This window comes from Anopheles nili, chromosome 2, assembly GCF_943737925.1.
Source record: "Anopheles nili chromosome 2, idAnoNiliSN_F5_01, whole genome shotgun sequence".
Lineage (NCBI taxonomy): Eukaryota > Metazoa > Arthropoda > Insecta > Diptera > Culicidae > Anopheles > Anopheles nili.
This window is the reverse complement of record NC_071291.1, coordinates 35434000-35452500: the sequence shown is the minus strand read 5'-3', so window position 1 is coordinate 35452500 and position 18501 is coordinate 35434000. Positions and strand designations below refer to the sequence as shown.

The window sequence follows — 18501 nt, the reverse complement described above, 5'->3', positions numbered from 1 at the left end:
CACTTCCGGAGAGCATCGAGAGGGCCAAGCCTGTCATTTGCGTTCGAATGGGGGGAGGCAATCGGTTCGAGAGGAAATGCAGCCAAACAAAAAACCCAACACACACGCCCCATGAACTCGAGGTCAAACACTGGCGAAGGGTGTGCGTTGGGTGGGAAAATTGAACCCACGCCAGCTTGATTGAAGATGGGCTCAATTATGTGTCATTTTTCGAAAACCGGCTTGTGTCATACGCCCGAAACGCTCGGAATGTGTGCGTTCATTTTCCAATGATTGAATCCTTCGACAAGCATTTCCACGGTGCAATCGTGAATCAAATAGCATGAAGGGTGCATTAAATTCGCACCACAATTGCGCAACACTAACACGCGTGACGCACAGGAATCCGAAACGAAAATCGAGCGAAAACCGAAGCGATTCCAGGTGATGAGTATCGGTAGAAATTAAGCCAACAATTATCAGCACTTTTCCGAAGGATGCACAAGAGCCCCCAAAAGAGATTCTTTCCTCCAGTTGCAGGTGCTCCAAAGCGCATAGTGCAATCAGACGGAGCAAAGTAAAATGGGGAAACGCATTTCCCACATGCCATCGATCATGTTCGACGTGAGAAAGCGACCAAATTGCAGCCCAAAACCACGTTCCTTCACCTTCTGCGCGCTCGCTATAACACGAGCGACCCTCGGAAGGATACGCGAGCTCAAATCGCTTGCTTGTGACCCGTGCGGTCGTTGAGAGACGAAAGAGCGATAAGGCGCTTATTGCTTGTCTAAAGTGTGACAATCCCGGTCTCCGATCCCGGAAGATATCAGATCCGAAATGAGTAACCACACGATGCGGGAAGGGCACAAAAAAAAGGCATAAAAAACAGAGGAACATGCTGCACGTTTCGGAAAATTCCATTTCCCACGAAACTCAAACGCACACGCCACCAAATAAGAAACACACCGTTCAACCCACCATCCATCATCCGGCCAGCGTTGACAGCTGTAACGCGCTACTACACGCGATAGATAGGTACAGCTGGCTTCCGGTGTACCCAGGGCCACCCATTTCCTGGGTCATCAATCACACTGTCACACTGCCGGAAAGTGTCCCGATGCACTGGAAAACGCCCGCGGCATCGTTATGCAACGCCAAAAGGGACATCTTTTCGCAGCAACACACCCGCGCTCCAAGACGATGGCTCCCTAGGGAGGAAGGAATTCGCCCCATTTCGGTGGCCTTCTTATTTCTCGCTAGCTAGTTGTCGGGAACTTACTCCCAGTTGTATGTGTGTGTGTGTGGGGGGGGGGTGTGTTTGTGTGAGGACTCCCATCCTTGCATCTGATCATCTTTCGCGGTTTTTTTTTTCTTTTGTTGTTGGAGTTCGTTCGCTCGGTCACTATGTACACTATTTACACGACAAAACGAAACGAAACGAAAGAAAAAGAGAGAAAAACAAAACAAAAAAACAAACAAAAAAACACCCGAAGCGTGGTTTGGTCGCGTGGAAGGAAAAGCTCACCGCTCAGGGCCTGCCTTATTCACAGCGTCTTCATATCACAAACTGGATACAGCGCGGGTTCTGCCGAGGATCGCGTGAGAAAACGAGGATCACCAGTGCCCTGAACCACCCGGGGCGCACTCTCACAGGGCCGTATCACCGACCCTGTGAGACTCCTATAGTCATACGGTGCTCTCGCGTTTCATCATCAGCGGCGTATCGGCGGACACCTCGTCCTCGGGCAGTCCGATGCAGACACGCGCACGTCCGCCCGGTCCCAGGTGCTGCATGGCGATGGTCGATGGTGGTGGTGGTGCTGCTGCTGCTCCTGCTGCTCCCGGTGAACCCTGCTGGCTTGTGACCGAAATGGCCGTAATATTGCGCACGCCAGCGATCGTGCCTCCGTACGACGGCCAATGGTGACCGGCGGGTACTAGAGGTCCTGGACCGGATCCACCGATGGATGCTGGGTGGCGGGGAAGAGTGCAGGTGGTGTGGGAGGCTGCTGCGAAGGTCGAGGGCACGTGGCACATCGACACGTTCGTGATGGAGTTGGAGGGTTGTGGTGCACCGTTGCGTAACGTGCAATAGCCCAGCGTGGAGGCGTGATTCGCGTGTAGAGCGGCCGCCATTGAGGAACCCATGAAGGCCTGGTTCGGGGCCGTGGTCGTCAGTAACAGCCGGCTTGGGCTGCTTGTGTCGATGGTCGATATGTGTTGTCGTCGCTTGATGTACTCCATCTGGGTGGGTGGGTGGGTTGAAAACGGTCAGAAAAGGTGCTCCTGTGGAAAGCTTTACGAAAGCTAATATCGTCCTTTTGGGGGATGCAAATCGAGGGGATGATGTTTCATCGAGGGTTGTTGGGTCTCGTTTTATGGGTTCGAGAAATTCCTACATGGGGGTGCAACCCTTTTGTGAAGCTCTTTTGTTGTTACAAACTGTGAAGTTTGCTCGCATTTGTTTCGTATTTTTTAAGAAGCGATTTTTTTTCCTATTGCATTATGCAACAAACAATGAAGGAAAAAACTGCAAAAAAGTCTACCATGGGACGTTAACAAAAAACCCACACACCAAAAGAAGAAAAAACAACGATGACTCATCGTTGGCAACACTGCCACATGGCACCGTTGTCATAGCAACGGCTCGCGAACAAGTTCATCTTTCACCCTCAAAGCTGTTGTGAGTGCACAAAAACCAAACAAAAAAACGAGGAAACTAATTCCAAACGAGCCCCACCAAGGACGCACCACTAATTACCGGTAATAGGGAAGCCTGGTTGAGATTCACCGAGCACACCGTCCATACCTGATCGTCCGAATCGATGGTGTCCGGGATAACGTCGGGGTTCTTCTCGTCACTCTCATTGCCGTCGTAGTCCTTGCTGGCGACGCTCTTATCACTCGGTCCAGGCGAGGACGTCCTTACGGTCGTACCCTGAGCGGCATCCTTATTCCGGCGTCCACTGGCCCCACACGGAAACTTCAGTGCCAGCACGATGGCACAGCTGCCAATCACCACGGCAGCTGCGAGCCCGATCGCGATCGAGAGCGTTGGCGTTAGTGGCAACGGAGACCGGGGCCGTTCGACTGCAACGAACGGATGAGACGACGACGCAATGGTTGCCGATTAGCCGATTGTGGGGCGAGAAGAAGCAAAAAGGTAACCACGAAAAAGGACCCTACGTACCCTTCTCGGAGTCCTTCATCTGCTTCTCGGGCAACCGCTGGGTGGCAGCACTCATGACGTACGGTTCCGAGCGGCCCTTCGAGTTGAACGCGTACACCGCCAGCTGGTAGGCGGCACTCGGGTGTAGATTTGGCACGGTGAAACGCGGCACCGGCGACGTGTTGTTAAAGCGCATCTCCTGCGTGTGGCTGTCGCGCAGCTCGAGGAAAAAGGACTGCGCTAGGCCACCGTTGAAGCCCTCGTAGCACCGCACGGCCAGTGAGGTCATCGAAACGTTTGCCACCGTGCAGTTGTGCACTTGGTCCGGGCGTCCTGGAAAAGTGCAAAAGAACGATTGCGAAATGTATTGCTTGCATGGACGAGGACACGCGAGGACATGCGAGGACACGCGAGAACACGCGGAAGATAAATCCACCCCACGTACGGTGGAACAGTTGCAACAACAAAAAAAAAGAAACCCTCCGGCCAATTAGGATGACGTTGGTCGGCATTTGAACTGCACCGGCCAGGTGTTCGACAGCTCCCCCAGGACGAGAGTAATTGGTTGTTTGTCAGCTGCACAGGCGACTCGAACCGAAGACGAATGGCCGACAGCCGACGGGCGAGCGTACGTGCACTATTATATTTACTTTGCACAAAAGGCCAACGAAAGCAGGGCTTCCCCGGGTGGTTGATGAAAAGCGACCCCTTCTAAATAGCTGCCAATGGTCCTCGACACTTGCTCCGGTCCGGTGGGAGAGTTGAACCGTCGAAGAAGAACTTTTTTTGCTCGAGTCCGTTGGCACCGGGCGATGTCTTTTATGTCGGCACCGAAGCTCAAGCTGTTACGGGTGGCGCTTGGAAAGTTGCACTTGCCGACCATGGGTCTTAAGCCCTTGAAGGAGCGCTCTCTGCACGGAACACCGTGCCACCAAACAACAACTTTCGACGCAAACAAACTAACCTCAAACTTTCGGGGAATGTTGGTCTCAAATGAGAGAGAGAAAAAGCTCTCTCATCGCCTTTTAAAGTGCACACCAAAAGGACGAAAGGGAACCTGCTGCTGGCTGAAAGGATACCCTTTTTGCGCGGGCTCTATCATAGAAAAAACCGCAAAACACAACCACGAGACTCTTTGAAATTTTTCGCCAAAGTCACCACAAAAACATAATAGTGCCGACGGTGCGCGGCGCTTATTCGCCGTTTGCCAAGATTTCGCTTCCCTCGGCGCTTTTTCGATGGTGCTGCTGCTGTTGGAGAAGCTGGGCGTTTAAATGTTTACTCACTATAGCCCCGAGGCCATAGTCCTCGAGTCCTGGCCGGGTTGGTGTTTGGCGAGACTGGCGATTACAGTTTGCCACCGAATGCGGCGTGTTTAGCCAAGGTAATCACACTTGCGATGATGGTTGTGCCATTCGCCATCATTAACCCGGTTCGCAGGTGCGCGATGAGTTTGGCCAGTGGACGGGTTGCTGATGGGCTGCTGCATCCTTTTAATGGGTGTTTTCGCGAGCAGCGAAGGATAAACACGTCGGGTCAGTCGCGTCCGCATGTAGCAGTCCTAGGACTGGTTGGCTGTATTTTTGAGGGCTGCTAATTTGCGCCCACAATTCTTCGCCAGTCAAATTGCTGCTAACGGAGTGTGGTTTAGAGCGGACAAGTTCACAGGTTCGGTTTGTTAGGTTTTGAGCAGAAAAACGAGCTACAATTAAGGTTTGCGGCAGACTTGAAGATAACTGTACTCATCAGCTGTTGTACCTTTTTTTTTGTAATCACTTATCACATTGGGAAATTGGTTTTTCTTTATATTATTCCGATATTGATGGTGCTTAAAGAACGCACTGAATTTTGTAGCTTTTTAATATGTTTCACTTTCAGTAAATTTCGTTGTTCCATATGCGAGTAACACAACACCCCTAAAAGCCAACATAGGGAAGCTAAATTGCTCTGCAAAAAGCCCAAAATCACTCTCAGGGGTAGTTCTTTCACGATGAATACCGGCTTTAACCAAGCTTTTGTATGCTTAATTTTCTTCCCACTATCCCAGATGGTTAGTGCACGCGAGCTCAAATTCGGCTGCCCCCATGATTACAAGCACTACGATAATTATCTTCGTAATCGCTCCATACAGCAAGATCCACCCACAGACCGAGCGTTCACGATACGTTAGATGATTAAATGCGAGCCCAGCTTTACAACGCATTATTTATGTTGACAAGCCTCCCTCGACCGGTCGCGTGGACGAGCATCAGATGCGCCCGGCATGGCCTACTCTCTGACGCGCTACTCGAAGGAAACCCTCGGCATGATTTACAACCCCGTAGGATAAGTAGGCTGGCAACCTGAACGGGATACTGCATCCCCCACCATTTTGGCATCGCAAGGGTTCTTCGCTCCACGTGCAAACAAAGACCCGTTGCTTCGGTGCTTTTGGTACTAATTCCTCGCGCAAAACTCCGCACACTACTTAGTGTATTATCTCCGTTCATCGGTCTCGGGCTGCTGCTGGTACGCCTCGGTGCTTTGGCATTTTTCTCGCTGCACCACTTGCTGGAGGCAAGTTTTTCCGGCAGCTTCCGAAGCTCCTGGAAAACTGGAGCCTTCGATGAGCTGCTGCGGCAGGACCGCAGGTGGGTTTCTGTTTCTTTTGTTTCTTTCAGGTACACCAAGGGTCGCTCGGATGTCCCCGTCATCGTATCCACCGACTCGGTTCCCTGCACACACACACACACATTTACACACATACACGAACCGGAGATGGGCACACTCAAGCCGGCAGCTGACCGGAAAGGCGAACTGTGGACCCTTGCAACCCTTTTGCACAAGACCGGCCCGCCAGGACGACGACGTTTTGCTAGAAATGGGTATTTTAATTTTAAAACAGCAAAATACACCCCCACCATCTCGGGGAGCCGAGAAAACTCTGGCCCCGGGACGCATGCCAGCATTTTCGCACAGAAAACACACAATTGCACACAGAAATTGCGCCTGCCGCTGGGTTTCACTTTGCTCAGGAACCGATTCCTTCGGTGGCCGGCTTAGGTGCAATAAACCACCCGCCATGGGGGTGCGTGGGCGTTTGCTGGTTGGAATTGAGCGTGGTGATTGTTGGTGGGGCGCATTCTCCCCCTCCGTCCCCCCCGCCACCGGTGTGATGTTTTCCCGCCGGCGTATTATTTAATATTTAATGCATTCTTCATCAGGGTTCCCACGGGGCCCGACCACTGGTTTCGTTTCCTTGGCCTCTCGCTTTTCCGGCGTTTTATGAGAGGAGTGGCCGTAAAATAATGCCCACCACCCCGCCACCATCCTTCAGCCTCCAGCAGCTTTTGGATGGCTCGTTTCCTTCCTCGATGCCCGCGGGTTCTGGAGCGATGAGTCCGGATTACGCCCGTTTTGGGTGAGGTGCGCTTGAATCGGGTCGAAAGTTTGAGAAATTTGCTCCCGAAGTTCAATATCGCTCCCAGGGTAGTGGTTCTGCGTTTGCTGGCTTAGCATTTCACCACCCACCGGTGGCGATGAAACTGTTTCCCAGCCGTTCCCACCTAATTCGCTTTCCTTCCGTTCTGCCTTCCTTTCTTTCATCTTTTTTTTTGTTTTTAATTTTCACCTACCACACCAACAATGGCCAGAGCACCAGCCACCAAGAGTGTGGGGTGAGAAGGGGGCGAAAAATATTTATTCATCAGCAGAATGCAGAGGCCATCTAATCAAGCCCGCTTAGGGTCCCGTCCGGAGCGCGTCGGGAGCGATGAGTTAAATTGATTTTCCCTTAACCTCCGGCCAGACCGCCTGGCGCCTCTGTGTGTGTGTGTGGGGGGGGGGGGGTGTGTGGGGATGTGTCAGGAAAATCCTCGAAGGATATATTCTTAATGAAACTCCCCCACCCTGAACGGGCGGGCGGGCAGCTGAGTTGTCGTCGCGCACCAGACCGAACCGAAACCGGGCGAAAGATGAGCTGCGATAAATTCCATCAGCAGCAAGGTTTCTACCGATCTACCAAACATCACCTTTTTCTTGTTATAATTAGATTCGACAGCGGCTGCTCGGGCGCTTTGATGTTGCGCGATTTCGCTCCCGCGCGAGAAGTCCTTCCACCGGGACTGGCTTGCGGTGGATTTTCATTCGCCAATAAATATGGTAATCAATGGGCCCCGAGCCCAACCGATCGTGATCGTGCACGCTGTTTCCTTTCCTTTTTTTTGGGGGGAGTTCAACTCAGTGAGCATTATATCTAGGGGTCGATTGGGCGAAGCTTTTGATCCACTCGATTGGGAATGGTGCGAAAAATGGTAGGGAAAATTGAATCCTTGCACGTGTGGTCAGCACGAAATGAGATCATTCGTGTTCGTTCGCAACAAAACGTGCATGAGTAAAAAATGTAGCTTGCGAAAAACAGTAAAAATATAGTGCATAAACTCCACCAAACCGGACAAATGCACCTCCCAGAACTCGGATGGTGGATCAGAAGTACCCGCAAGAATAGCTCCTCGTAAGACTCCCACGACCCATGACATGAGGCTGGACGCTTTTCCGCTTTTGGACGAACACCCGACTCGATCGAAGTCGTGCTGTGTTGGTACCCACCCAAGGGGGGTGTGATTTCATTAAAGATTTTTGATTAATCAAGCGCCGTTTCAGTAACGCGCACCATCACGCCATACGCTTCGAAGGATTCCGGCTGAATGCTGAGAGCCCCGCTTATCAGCGCCTCGTACTCAATTATGTTAAGCGGCAAAAATTGGTGCTACTGCCCGTGTGCGCCCGGTTCACCTCGCAGCTCGGATGCAGAACGAGCAACTTTTTGATTAAGAAGAAAATCAAACCCTCCGCCTGCCATTGCACATCAACGCCTCCGGTTCAAACAATGGCACGGAATGGCCTTTTCATTCAGTTACAGCGTGCGGGTACCGACCGGTTACCGTGTACAGAGTGAATTTTTGGTTCACAAGCTCACCCGCTTGTGGGGCAGACTACATTTCGCACGCTCATCACCGTTCCGAGCGACAAATTGCGCAATCATGTGCAGTAGCAGCAGCAGCAGCAGCAGCAGCAGAAGGAACAGCTAGTTGTAAGCCGGGTTCAACGTGCCTGCAGAAAAATCTCATCAGCACAATGTCCACCGTCTGCAGCGACGAGAAAGTTTCTGAAGCGTGGAATAAAACAACGAAAGACGAAAGGAGGGAAAAAATACACCACGTCCAAGACTCACCTGCGGCTATGATGTGGAAAACGCACGGTTGTCGCTGCTTGCCGATCTTGTTGGTCGCTGAGCAGAGCAGCGTACCGTAGTCCAGTTCGGTCATCGGCGTGTACGAGACGATCGACGACGTTCCTGTGCAGTGTGGTGCAAAGGGCAATCAATTATTTCGCGTTGCAATGGCAGAGGGAAAAAAGAAACCCAGAAAAAAAATGGTAAGTTTACAGCACCAGGGGCGCAATGTAACGCGAAGTTATTGGGGGGTTATTTTCCGTTAAACTGAAATTAAAATTGAGCAAATGTCTGACCGTCAAAGTAGGCGATGCAGTTGAGCCGATTCACAGGACGACCTGCACCTGCGGCGGCGCCTGCTTTGAGTCGAAAATCAAAACCAGCCCTCTGACATTTCCGTGACAGCGATGGGGGAGAAAACGAGCGAACAAAAGGACGAAACGAACGCAAAACACAACAGGATGGAACGAAATCAAAATCAGCCCCCGAGGCCCGCGTTACGATACGTTACCGAGTCTCGAAATGTGGCTCGCCTGGACGTCGATACTTTCGGCTGAATTATTGAACGTCCACTTGAACTCGACGTCGGGTGGATTGGCGTCGACGACACAGCGTATCTCGGCGTTTTCCTGCTTGGCCACGCCGTACACGCGCGGTTGGTTTGGGGCGCAAGTCGGTGCATCTGGAAAGTGCATGCGAACCACACAAAGCAAAAACAAAAAAACGTACACGACACGGCACCGGTTAGCATCGAGCCTGAGCTTTTCTGCGAGCAAAGGGGAAAATGAAAAATTCAATTATTCACTTACACATCACGTTCAGCTCGAACATGGGACTGCTGCCCTCGCCCTCGGCATTAAAGCCCACGCAGGTGTAGTTGCCGGCCGTGGTGCGGGAAACGCGCTGGAGCACCAGCGAATGCTTGCTGATGATGACACCCTGCGATATGTTGCGTGTTAGCGTTTTGTTCTGCAAATGCCCACCGGGAACGGGAAAGCCCATTTTTCGTTGCACCGATCGTTACATTGCATTGTTCCGGGGTGGTTCGAGAGAGAGAGAGAGAGAGCGAATGGAAAAGAAAGAGATACCGTCAGCGTGTTCGTTGAGGGTTTGTCAGCTAGCAGAAGCCCTTACGTTGTGCTTCCATTCGACCTTGTACACGGCCGGGTGCGCCTTAACGATGCAGTCGAAGTACACGTCGGTGTCCTCACGGATCGCGTCCGGGTCTAAGGAGCTACCGAGCCTTACCAGCGCGTCAGGGACGTCTGTGGGTTATATCGAAACCGTCAGGACGCGTGTCAGGACGAACCAATGGGCGGATGTGCTACTTACACTGGATATCGAGCTGCCAGCCGTCCTCGAGAGCGTCAGACTGGACGTAGGTGTTGTACGCCTTGCAGGACAAATATTTGCCCGCATCGGTCCGGTTCAGGACGATGGATAGTGTGCTCGTGGTTTGGTTGCCGTCAGCCGACGTCTGCGGTCGTTGGAAGGCGTTGCCGAGGTCACCGAGGGCATGTCGGAAACAAAATGGCGCGCTTTTGTGAGTGCGCTGAGGCTGACGTGTTGGTAGACCGCCGGAAGGGCATACGGCCGCATACTTACGGTTTCCTTGCTTTTGTCGAGCCGCACACCATCCAGGAACCAGGTGATGGACGCTGCGGGCCGCGAGCCGGCACTTTGGCACAGGAGGTCATATCTTCGGCCGGCCGACAACGGTTGATGGGCGCCGATCAGTCTTATGTTGAGTGGAGCAACTGCGTTCGTGAAGGCGAAAGAAACGTGATAAATGAGTTTATTTACGGTAAATCTGGCGGACTGGCACGTTCGCTGAAATCTAAAGGCAGCGGATGGTGTTTGGGAAGAAATATGAGCCACTAAGTGGGGCAAACACAAACATCACAATTAACAACGCATAAAAATTGATGCTTTACATTGATGGGTTTGCTGTTCAGTGTATTGTTACATTTGTTTTCAGGTGAATTATCACCTACTCGTTACCAATAACAGGCTCAAAGTAATGTAAAACCAGTGAAAGTAACTTTCAAACACGTTTCACAAAGGTGTGAAAATTGAATGATATATTCAAACGAGAGTACTCTTCACAAGCACGATCAATCCGTGCCATTATTAGCTAGCTTGCGTTGAAAATATTTACTCTAAACATTATCCACGAATGGTGGAATCAACATGAACTAACATTCATGAAGCTAAAATCTGAACTCGTTCAAAAATTGAGGTATGCGGTTTTTTTATGATAAAATTATTGATAAACTTCCTAAGCTGATCGTCAACCTCCAAATCGATGGGTTTTTCTTAATTTTTATAACGCATCAATTCATTGCATTAAAAAAGGTGAACATCGAATATATACAAATTAGTCGATATAATGTAGTAAAAGTATGCTTAAACACACTGGTGAAAATCATCACCCGAATGAATAGATTGATAAACACCTGTTCTCAGCACTTTATCATGGCGATTAAATGGCAATTCCATGAGCAAACATAATATTTAAATTTATAAAAAAAATGAACAAAAAAAATGTCTAGATAAACGCAAAACGCAATCTCTTAGCTGCCCCTCTTCAACGGCCCAAAAAGGGACCTCCCAAAACGACTCCCGCTACTTACAGTTCATATCGATCTGGACGGACTGCTCCACCGGATTGGCCCGGGCGTGGTTAGTCGCCCGGCAGACGAGCTTCGTGTGCAGATCCTGCCGTGTGAGCGGTCCAAGTGCGATCTCGCTGCGCAGATGCTTCCCAACCGGCATGTACTTGGTTTCGGCAACCATCGGTACGCCATCCCGGTACCAGGACACGGTCGGTGTTGGCCGTCCACCGTACACGTCACACCGTAGCCTTATGTTGTCTCCTTCACTGTACGGACCGGCCACCGTCGTGCGTTCCATCCCGAGCTGATCACGTATCACCATCCGCTCCGGCGGGACTGTTTGTGTGTGGCAATCAGTGACCGAATGGCCGTCCCGTCGATGAAGAAAAAGAACCGAAAAAGAAGACGAAGAAAAAGAAGAAGACGACGAGTAAGAACGGAGTTGCCACGAGAAAAGTAATAAAATGTCTGATATAATAAAACTTCTTCCTGTACACGCGGCCGGTCCCAGTGCGCCGTGTCGTGCCGGGGAAAATTCTCTCTGCACAGTTAATGGAAAATCTTGGGCAAAACTTTTCACCACCACCACCAGTTCACCATGCCAACCGAATTCACCGTTCCATGCCGTTCGGTACCTTTCCCACTTTGGAGCGTTGACCGAAACGCTTGTCGCTCGGGCGGCCCCGGACTGCAGTCTCATTTTCTCCGTGCACTAATTTTAATGATCTGCAGTTTAATTACGTTGCCATTCGTGGCTTCTTCTCCCGGTCGGGCGCACTGTTCGGGGCGGATGGCGAATTTTACTTGCCTGCGGCATCCGCGACGCCGGCGATCTGCACCTGGCTGGGAACCAACGGCAGCCACGCAAACCGTCGCAGAAGGACCACGACCGGGAGTGTGGAGCGAAAGCACGAAATTGACACTCAAGCACGAGGACTGCACTTTCACGCGTTTCACCCGGATCGGTCGGGGGTGTAAAAGCTGCCCCCACGCGGGTCCGCTTGAGAGTGCATTTCCTTGCGCTTAATTATGCACTGCAGTGAATCCTTGGCGGAATCCTTGCAGCATGTTCCGGCTGGTTCCGCACGTCCGGTACAGCTCAATTGAATTCGTTTGTCTTGCCGTGTGGTCATTTGGCGCTCGGATTATGGAGGACCTTTGGGCGTTTTTTTCTTCTTTTTAACCCATCGCTTTCCTTTTCGGTCCCCCCCCCCGGGGAGGGACGCTTTTCCTTGCTCCTTTCGCATGCTGGCCAAATTGATGGCTTGACCGGTTTCGGGTGAACGTAACGGTGCTCATTAAAAGCTGCACTGGTAAGTAGATCGACCGGTCGACGGCGACTGGGAGGGAAATTTTTCTCGGGAAAATATTACCTCCCACGTACGAGTATACACGTGCTAATGGACCGCATGGTGCCCGCTTTCACGAAGATTACTCCTGGCCCGCCCATTCGGTCCGTGCGATGGCACAAGAACCGGCTCCGAAAGGCGTGGACGGCCTGTCACCATCGTCGAGAGATTTTATACGGCTAATGGGCTGGCTCGGCGGCCATGGCAGGCCCAAGCGCGACAAGGACCTCCATCGAAAAGGACGACAAAATGGCAGCCCATTCGTGACGGACGGGGAGTGTCCACGTGCCGTTTGGTGGCGAAAAAATATGACACAACACGAATGAAACGTTGCTCGAGTGCACTTAGCGACCTTCGCTGCCTCTAAATTGCTCGCTCTTCGGTTGTGAGCTTTTGCACCGCGGGGTTTAATCGGGATGGGCAGAATTTCGGGTTTCGAGGTTTCGTTTTTTTTTTGCTACCACCGTGTACCAACCGACGTAATGCTCACAAATCGCTGATTAGCCGTCGGTCGCTTGTCGGTGATGCATTTTCTATTTGCCTTCCAGTGTCATGCACTCACGTACATGGGGTTGGGAAAAATGCACCCGTTCCCAAGCTCAGCTAAGCTTCAGCCTAGCGGGAAATAAACGGGGGAACAAATAACGTTTTTTTTCTCGCTCTCTCTCTCTCTCTCTCTTTCTCCGCCTGCAACTAATCACTCTCAGCGAGGTTTACTGGCTGGTTTTTTTTTGCTGCTTTTGTCACTCTTCCCAACCAGCCATCGCCGGGACGACGGTAACGTGCTGCAGCGCGAATAAATCGAGCGGCCCCATAAACGGAACCAGCTGCAAGCGCTCCCGCGAGACACCATTGTCACTCGCATGTCCCGAATGATGAACCACCCCACGGGAGTTTTGCCTCCCACCACGGCAGCATAGATTAGCGGCTGTGAGCCGCATTTGTAACCCCGGACCAAAATGCACGCCAGCCCTTCGAAGCTTTTGCGCTCAAAGCCAAACGCTAACGCTGGAAAAAAAAGAAATGGCACGAAAATAAAATGTTTTAAGCACGGGAATGGACGGAATGCTTTTTTCTTCTTCTTCTTCTAACGGCTCGAAAAAAAAACGAAAACCCCCCCAGTCCGAAATGGCACATAAAATGGGAGAAAAATGTACGCCAGGGAACGAACGAACTGAATGAACGACTGCAATCATATGCATGAGAGAAAAGACAATTCCAAAAACCACCCCCCCACTAACATTGAGTTGTGTTTTCAGCGAGTTAGCGCGCGCACCCGTTGGACCGACTCAATTCCCATTCACACACACGTACGTTCGCCCCCCCCCCCATCCACGCATAATACATGAGCCATCCATATTTTTGGGGCGAGCTGATAAGCGGGTCCGCGCGCGTGTGTCGAACCCGCGGAATTCGGAATGCATGGAACAGAACCGGAATCCGGCCATTGTTCTGCATATTTCATATTTTATTCGCTGCCAACCTGCGGCAGCTGGAGGCGGGGACCCGGGTGGTGAAGAGATGGGCTGCGCGGGTGGAATATCAAAGCACTCCCTCGTGGCTAATTTTTGCAGTAAAAAAATAAAATAAAATAAACCATACTCTGGCATGGTGGCGTCCGTAACGGGCGCGTGCACGTGACGGGCGGGATGAAATATGGACACGTGTGGGTAGCAGGCTGATGGACGCGGACAGGATGGGGATCAATCCTGCGGGAAATTTTCCACCACCCCCACCCACTCCACTCATGGGCCTCGGAGTAGGGGGGACGGAAAAGCTGAAGTACAAAACAAATACAGTTTAATGTTCGTTCGGTGGGTTCGTTTTGCGTTTTTCCATTGTGGCCTGGGAAAAAAAAAACCGTGGTAACCCCTTGCGGCGGATGGTGAAACAAAGCGCTTGTGGGGGAGTGAGGTGGGGGGATGGGTGGGTGGTGAAGGGGAGGGAGTGTGGGAACAAAACCCCAGCACTGCTTCGTTCGAAATGAAGCCCTGAAAGGAAGGATGGTAATCTGGAATGAACAAAACTGGCAGCGGGTTTTCTGCGCAAAGGAGAAAGAAGCAAAGCAAAGCGAAAAAAAAACACGCAAGGAAAAACAACTATCTATTACAGGCGCTCATCATCAACCGGCGGGTTTCGAGGGTGGGGGTTTTAGCCCGTGAAGTGAGAAAGAAGCAAGAATTGAGCGCGAAAGAGAGAGAGAGAGAGAGAGAGAGAACGCTAGCGAGCTTAAGTACTAATGCTTTGCTCTGTTGTGGGCTTTTAAAACTCGCCGTTGCGCTTACGCTGGAGATTCTTTTGCATTTTTGTGCAGGAAAGAGAGAGTGAGAGAGGGAGAAAAAGAGAAAGAGAAAGAGAGAGCGAACAAAACAGGGATAAAAGCCCTCCGTAACCAGGGAGAACGTGCCGTTCTGGGCGACGATGGATTACCATCGGGGGTTGTGCATGTGGTTTCGCAGTGGAAAATTACTGAACCGGCTCCGGGAACTCACGCCGGTTTTCCCGATCCGCCCCATCCGTTGCTGACGAGCGACAGTTTTGTCCGTTAATGGACCGCGAATGAAAGGGGGGCTCGTCCTGTTTTGATGCTTCTGGGTGAGATGAAACAATCAAAATGGCTCGACCGGCAACCATGGCCTGCTAAGTTTTTGCAACCGTTTTCCCGGCTTAAATAATCTTCTTAGCGCAAGAAACCGCGCTACTTTACGTGCCTTTCCTCTTGACTCCATGGCACGCTCGTCGTCGTCGTTTAGTACCTTATTCTTGTTCTCGCGTGGGTGTCTCATTCCCAAGGATCCCCCCCCCCCCCTCATCAGTCATCCGTCGGGGCGTATCGACAGCTTTGCGGGCCGCACCTTTGAAAGCAATTATCTGGCGAAAAGGAGCGCAACAAAAAAAGGACACACTTTTGCTGGCGAAAAGCAGGCCGGGAGGACCCCCTCTAATAGGTGGGCGGTTGTTGTTTTTGTTGTTGTTGTTGTTGTCCAAATCCCCCTCCCCCCCATCTCGTTATTCCCTGCTTAACCCATTTGAACATAATTAATTTACAGCCAGCTCTCTCGGGGACGCATCCTTCGGAAGGCCCATCGGACGGCTTTCCATCAGAGGATGTTTAGCTTTGGTCTTTCTTTTTATTCTTTTTTCGTTCGCTCACTGAAACCTGGTGCTGCCAGCCGCCTGGTGGTGGTAGAAACTAAGCGAAAAGGATTAGTGACAACGATGCGCCACACTAATAGCCCCAAGGATCGACCGAGTGAAAAGCGGGACGGTTAATTTCCCGGCCACCCGGCTGGTTGGTTGGGGCCGCAGGATAAGCCGAGTCCTGCCGACAGGACGAGCGCACGGCCAAGTCTGGAAAGCTGGACCGTTTACCGATGATATGATGAGTAATTTATTTCCCAAGCATCAGCTATTGAACCGAGTGCGAATCGCGGAGTGGAGCCATTAGTTCCACCCACACATGCACCAAAACGGTCGGTAATTGTGTGCAAACAAGGACGTCGAGTCGGTGCAGCGTCTTTAGCGCGAGAATCAAATTGTTCGGTCGGCTTTCGGAAACGATCTGCCTGCGATCTGCCTGTGAACGTAAATCATGCCACGTGGGATGGAATTTCCACCACGGTGGGTGGCCTGAGCTCCAGGTGAGGAAAAGGCTGAATCAAAAGCAGACATTAAACACACATTAGAGCAAAGTGAATAAATCTCTTGTGCGAAAGTAAACCTTTTTCGCTTACCTCCACCCAACTTTACCAGACGATCAGAGCCTCCTGGCGTGGGGTTTTACTTTGCTCCGGCTTCGTTGAGTGCTTGGGCCGCCTTGGGCCACGGCTTCTCGTTGCCGGCTCATCCGTTTTCTCACTCACATCGTGCCGGCACTGCTTCCCCACACGGATGGTGGGTTTTTCACGCGAAAAACACACACCGATTGTTCGGTTTTTCGCTAAGCCGAGCGGTTTTCTCAGGGTGTGTCAGGGTGCTTCTTTAGTAACCCAGAGCATAGGAAGCCTGAGGTTTTCCACCGGAGCAGGTGAAACCCCACTTAACCGAGGGTTTGTGATGTAGCCAACGGTCGACCATGGCCCCGAGAAGGGAATTAGTGGCTTCGCACAGAACCGAAGCTCGCCGACCCGGGGACAGCGCAAACAAAGACGCCTGCCGGTGAAATTAAAGCAGATGGTTTTCTTGGTGTCTGCGAAGAAAGTAGCTTGGTGGGTTGTCTGCTTTTTTCCCCTTCCCAGAGTCTTCCTTTTTTGGGTCCTTTTTCTTTTGCCATCAGCCGGGGCTCTAATTGCCGGACGCATGGAGCTCACATTTCGGGGAAACCGTTCACGAACCGGATGCGAGTGCACTGGAGCGATAATAACGTCGATTTGGTGCCCGGTGCCGTGTGGTCGAACGTGGGCTCCGAACTCTGGGAAGGTGCAAGAAAACCACCCCGTACGAGATGGCGTTCGTGGTGAGTAACTTTAGGAGCAGCCATAATTCTTGCATCGTTCCGCCAACCAACCTGGAGTGGGTCGCTTAAAGGGCGCTGGCGAACCATAGAAGAAGCTCTTTTTTTTTGCGCCGCAGTACCTTGCGCGCCGGAGTCGTGGGCAATTGCAGGCGCTTAATATTTGCCACCGATAATTTAACGCAGCTGCAAATCGAACTTGCGCAGCACCGAGCCCACCGTTCCTTGGGAAGGAAAGGAAAGTCCGAACCGCGCTCGAAGGTCTGCCGCCCTGCCGAAGGTAATGGACAAAAATTAACCTCCACCAGATGGTTCGACCTGCAAGCGCGGCCTGCAGTCGGCCAAGATTGATGTAGTTCCGTCGGGCGTACGGATTGAATTTGGGCTCGCTTTGGCTCGCTGCTCGTTCTCGTTCTCGTTCTCTTTCGGTTTTAGCAGCGCCCGCGAATCGCTGCGGTAAAGTGGTGCGATTTATCTCAAACGGATCGGGTCCTGCCCGGCTCCGGCCGTGTGGTGAACGGCGATGGCTAAAAGGTTTTTTTTTTTGGAAGAAAACCTGTTTTCCGCCTTCGCCCTTTTTGTTGCCGGCGGGCAACGAACGGGCAGATTAAAATGGTTGTTAGCATTTGCGATGCACCGCTCGCGTGACCCTGCTAACCACCGTCAAACAGCCAAAAGCAACCGAGCAAATCGAGGTGATTTGTGTAAGTTGAAGCCGTTTTTGGAGTGTTCGGGAGCTAGTAGCCCGTGAAACTTCTGCCCGATTGGACGTGAAAATACGCCAACGGCGCAGTGCATTGAAGCGGGCTGAAATGTTTCAGTGAAACATTTCACTCAGAAGTGCCGGCAATAAATTCCCCACACTCGACGGGACGCCACTTGTGGACGTGCAAGTGACGGACTCCGGAACCAAGCAAACGCCCTTAATTGGCCCCCTTATAAGCCTTCTTCATCATTTACATCCGTGTGAGCGGGTGAATCAAAGCAATACTAACGGCCGCCCGGACATTCGGTGGAACTCGCCATTTGAGCTGTTTTCATTTCCAAACCACCGTTCTGCCGCAGTCTCGTTGCTCGGAAAGCACTTTACGACACCATCGCACCAACCTTATCAAATCCCGGAAATGAGCCTCGATGAATGACAAACGGCCACCATAAGGAAGGATCAAACGGCTTTTCCCTCGCCCAACGCCAGACGAGCCGCCCAAGCGCCGGGATGGCTTCGTTCGCTACGGTCAGCAATATTTCCGGTGTCTTTCACTCGATTTCGATGAGACCGGATGTGGAGCAGCCGCGTAGGCAAACGTACCTCGAGCCTGCCTACCGGGCCGCTGATGAGCAGGTCGCATTTGGATACCACCGGCTCGCCAGTCGATCGCTTTCGACTTTTATGTGCTTCCATTTTATATTCTCTACCCCATTTCCCGGGCTTTCCCGGGCTTTCCCGGGGTCTGGTCACCCTTCGGAAGCGCTCGATGACCTAAGCGCAGGAAAAACATCATTCTATCGGTTTTTTTTTTTATGTTTATTTCGTTCCATTTCATCTGGCCCCTTTTATCTAGCGTGTTTTTGGCACTCTAGTCCTCCAGCCCGGGTTGAAGTACGGCCCTCTGTTCGACCATTTTGACGCAACGTGCGCATCAAAGAGCGAGCAGCCGTCTCGCCCTGAAGCGCCCGTCCTATCAAAACATTCGTCACCCGGCTGGCTACCTTGCGTGGATTGC

At 51.7% G+C, this 18501-nt stretch overlaps 1 protein-coding gene across 1 annotated transcript in view; it reads right to left on the bottom strand.

Annotated features, from left to right (window-relative positions):
- Positions 1-1665: 1665 nt before the first annotated feature.
- LOC128721919 (neural cell adhesion molecule 1) overlaps positions 1666-18501 on the bottom strand; it is a 73256-nt gene continuing 56420 nt past the window's right edge. Inside the window, exons 4-13 of the mRNA XM_053815721.1 lie at positions 10994-11311; positions 9966-10117; positions 9693-9837; positions 9495-9625; positions 9170-9329; positions 8872-9042; positions 8361-8483; positions 3170-3481; positions 2789-3069; positions 1666-2223 (exon numbers count right to left, since the gene is read on the bottom strand). Coding sequence (XP_053671696.1) covers positions 1666-2223; positions 2789-3069; positions 3170-3481; positions 8361-8483; positions 8872-9042; positions 9170-9329; positions 9495-9625; positions 9693-9837; positions 9966-10117; positions 10994-11311 — 2351 coding nt within the window. The remainder of the gene's footprint in view (positions 2224-2788; positions 3070-3169; positions 3482-8360; positions 8484-8871; positions 9043-9169; positions 9330-9494; positions 9626-9692; positions 9838-9965; positions 10118-10993; positions 11312-18501) is intronic.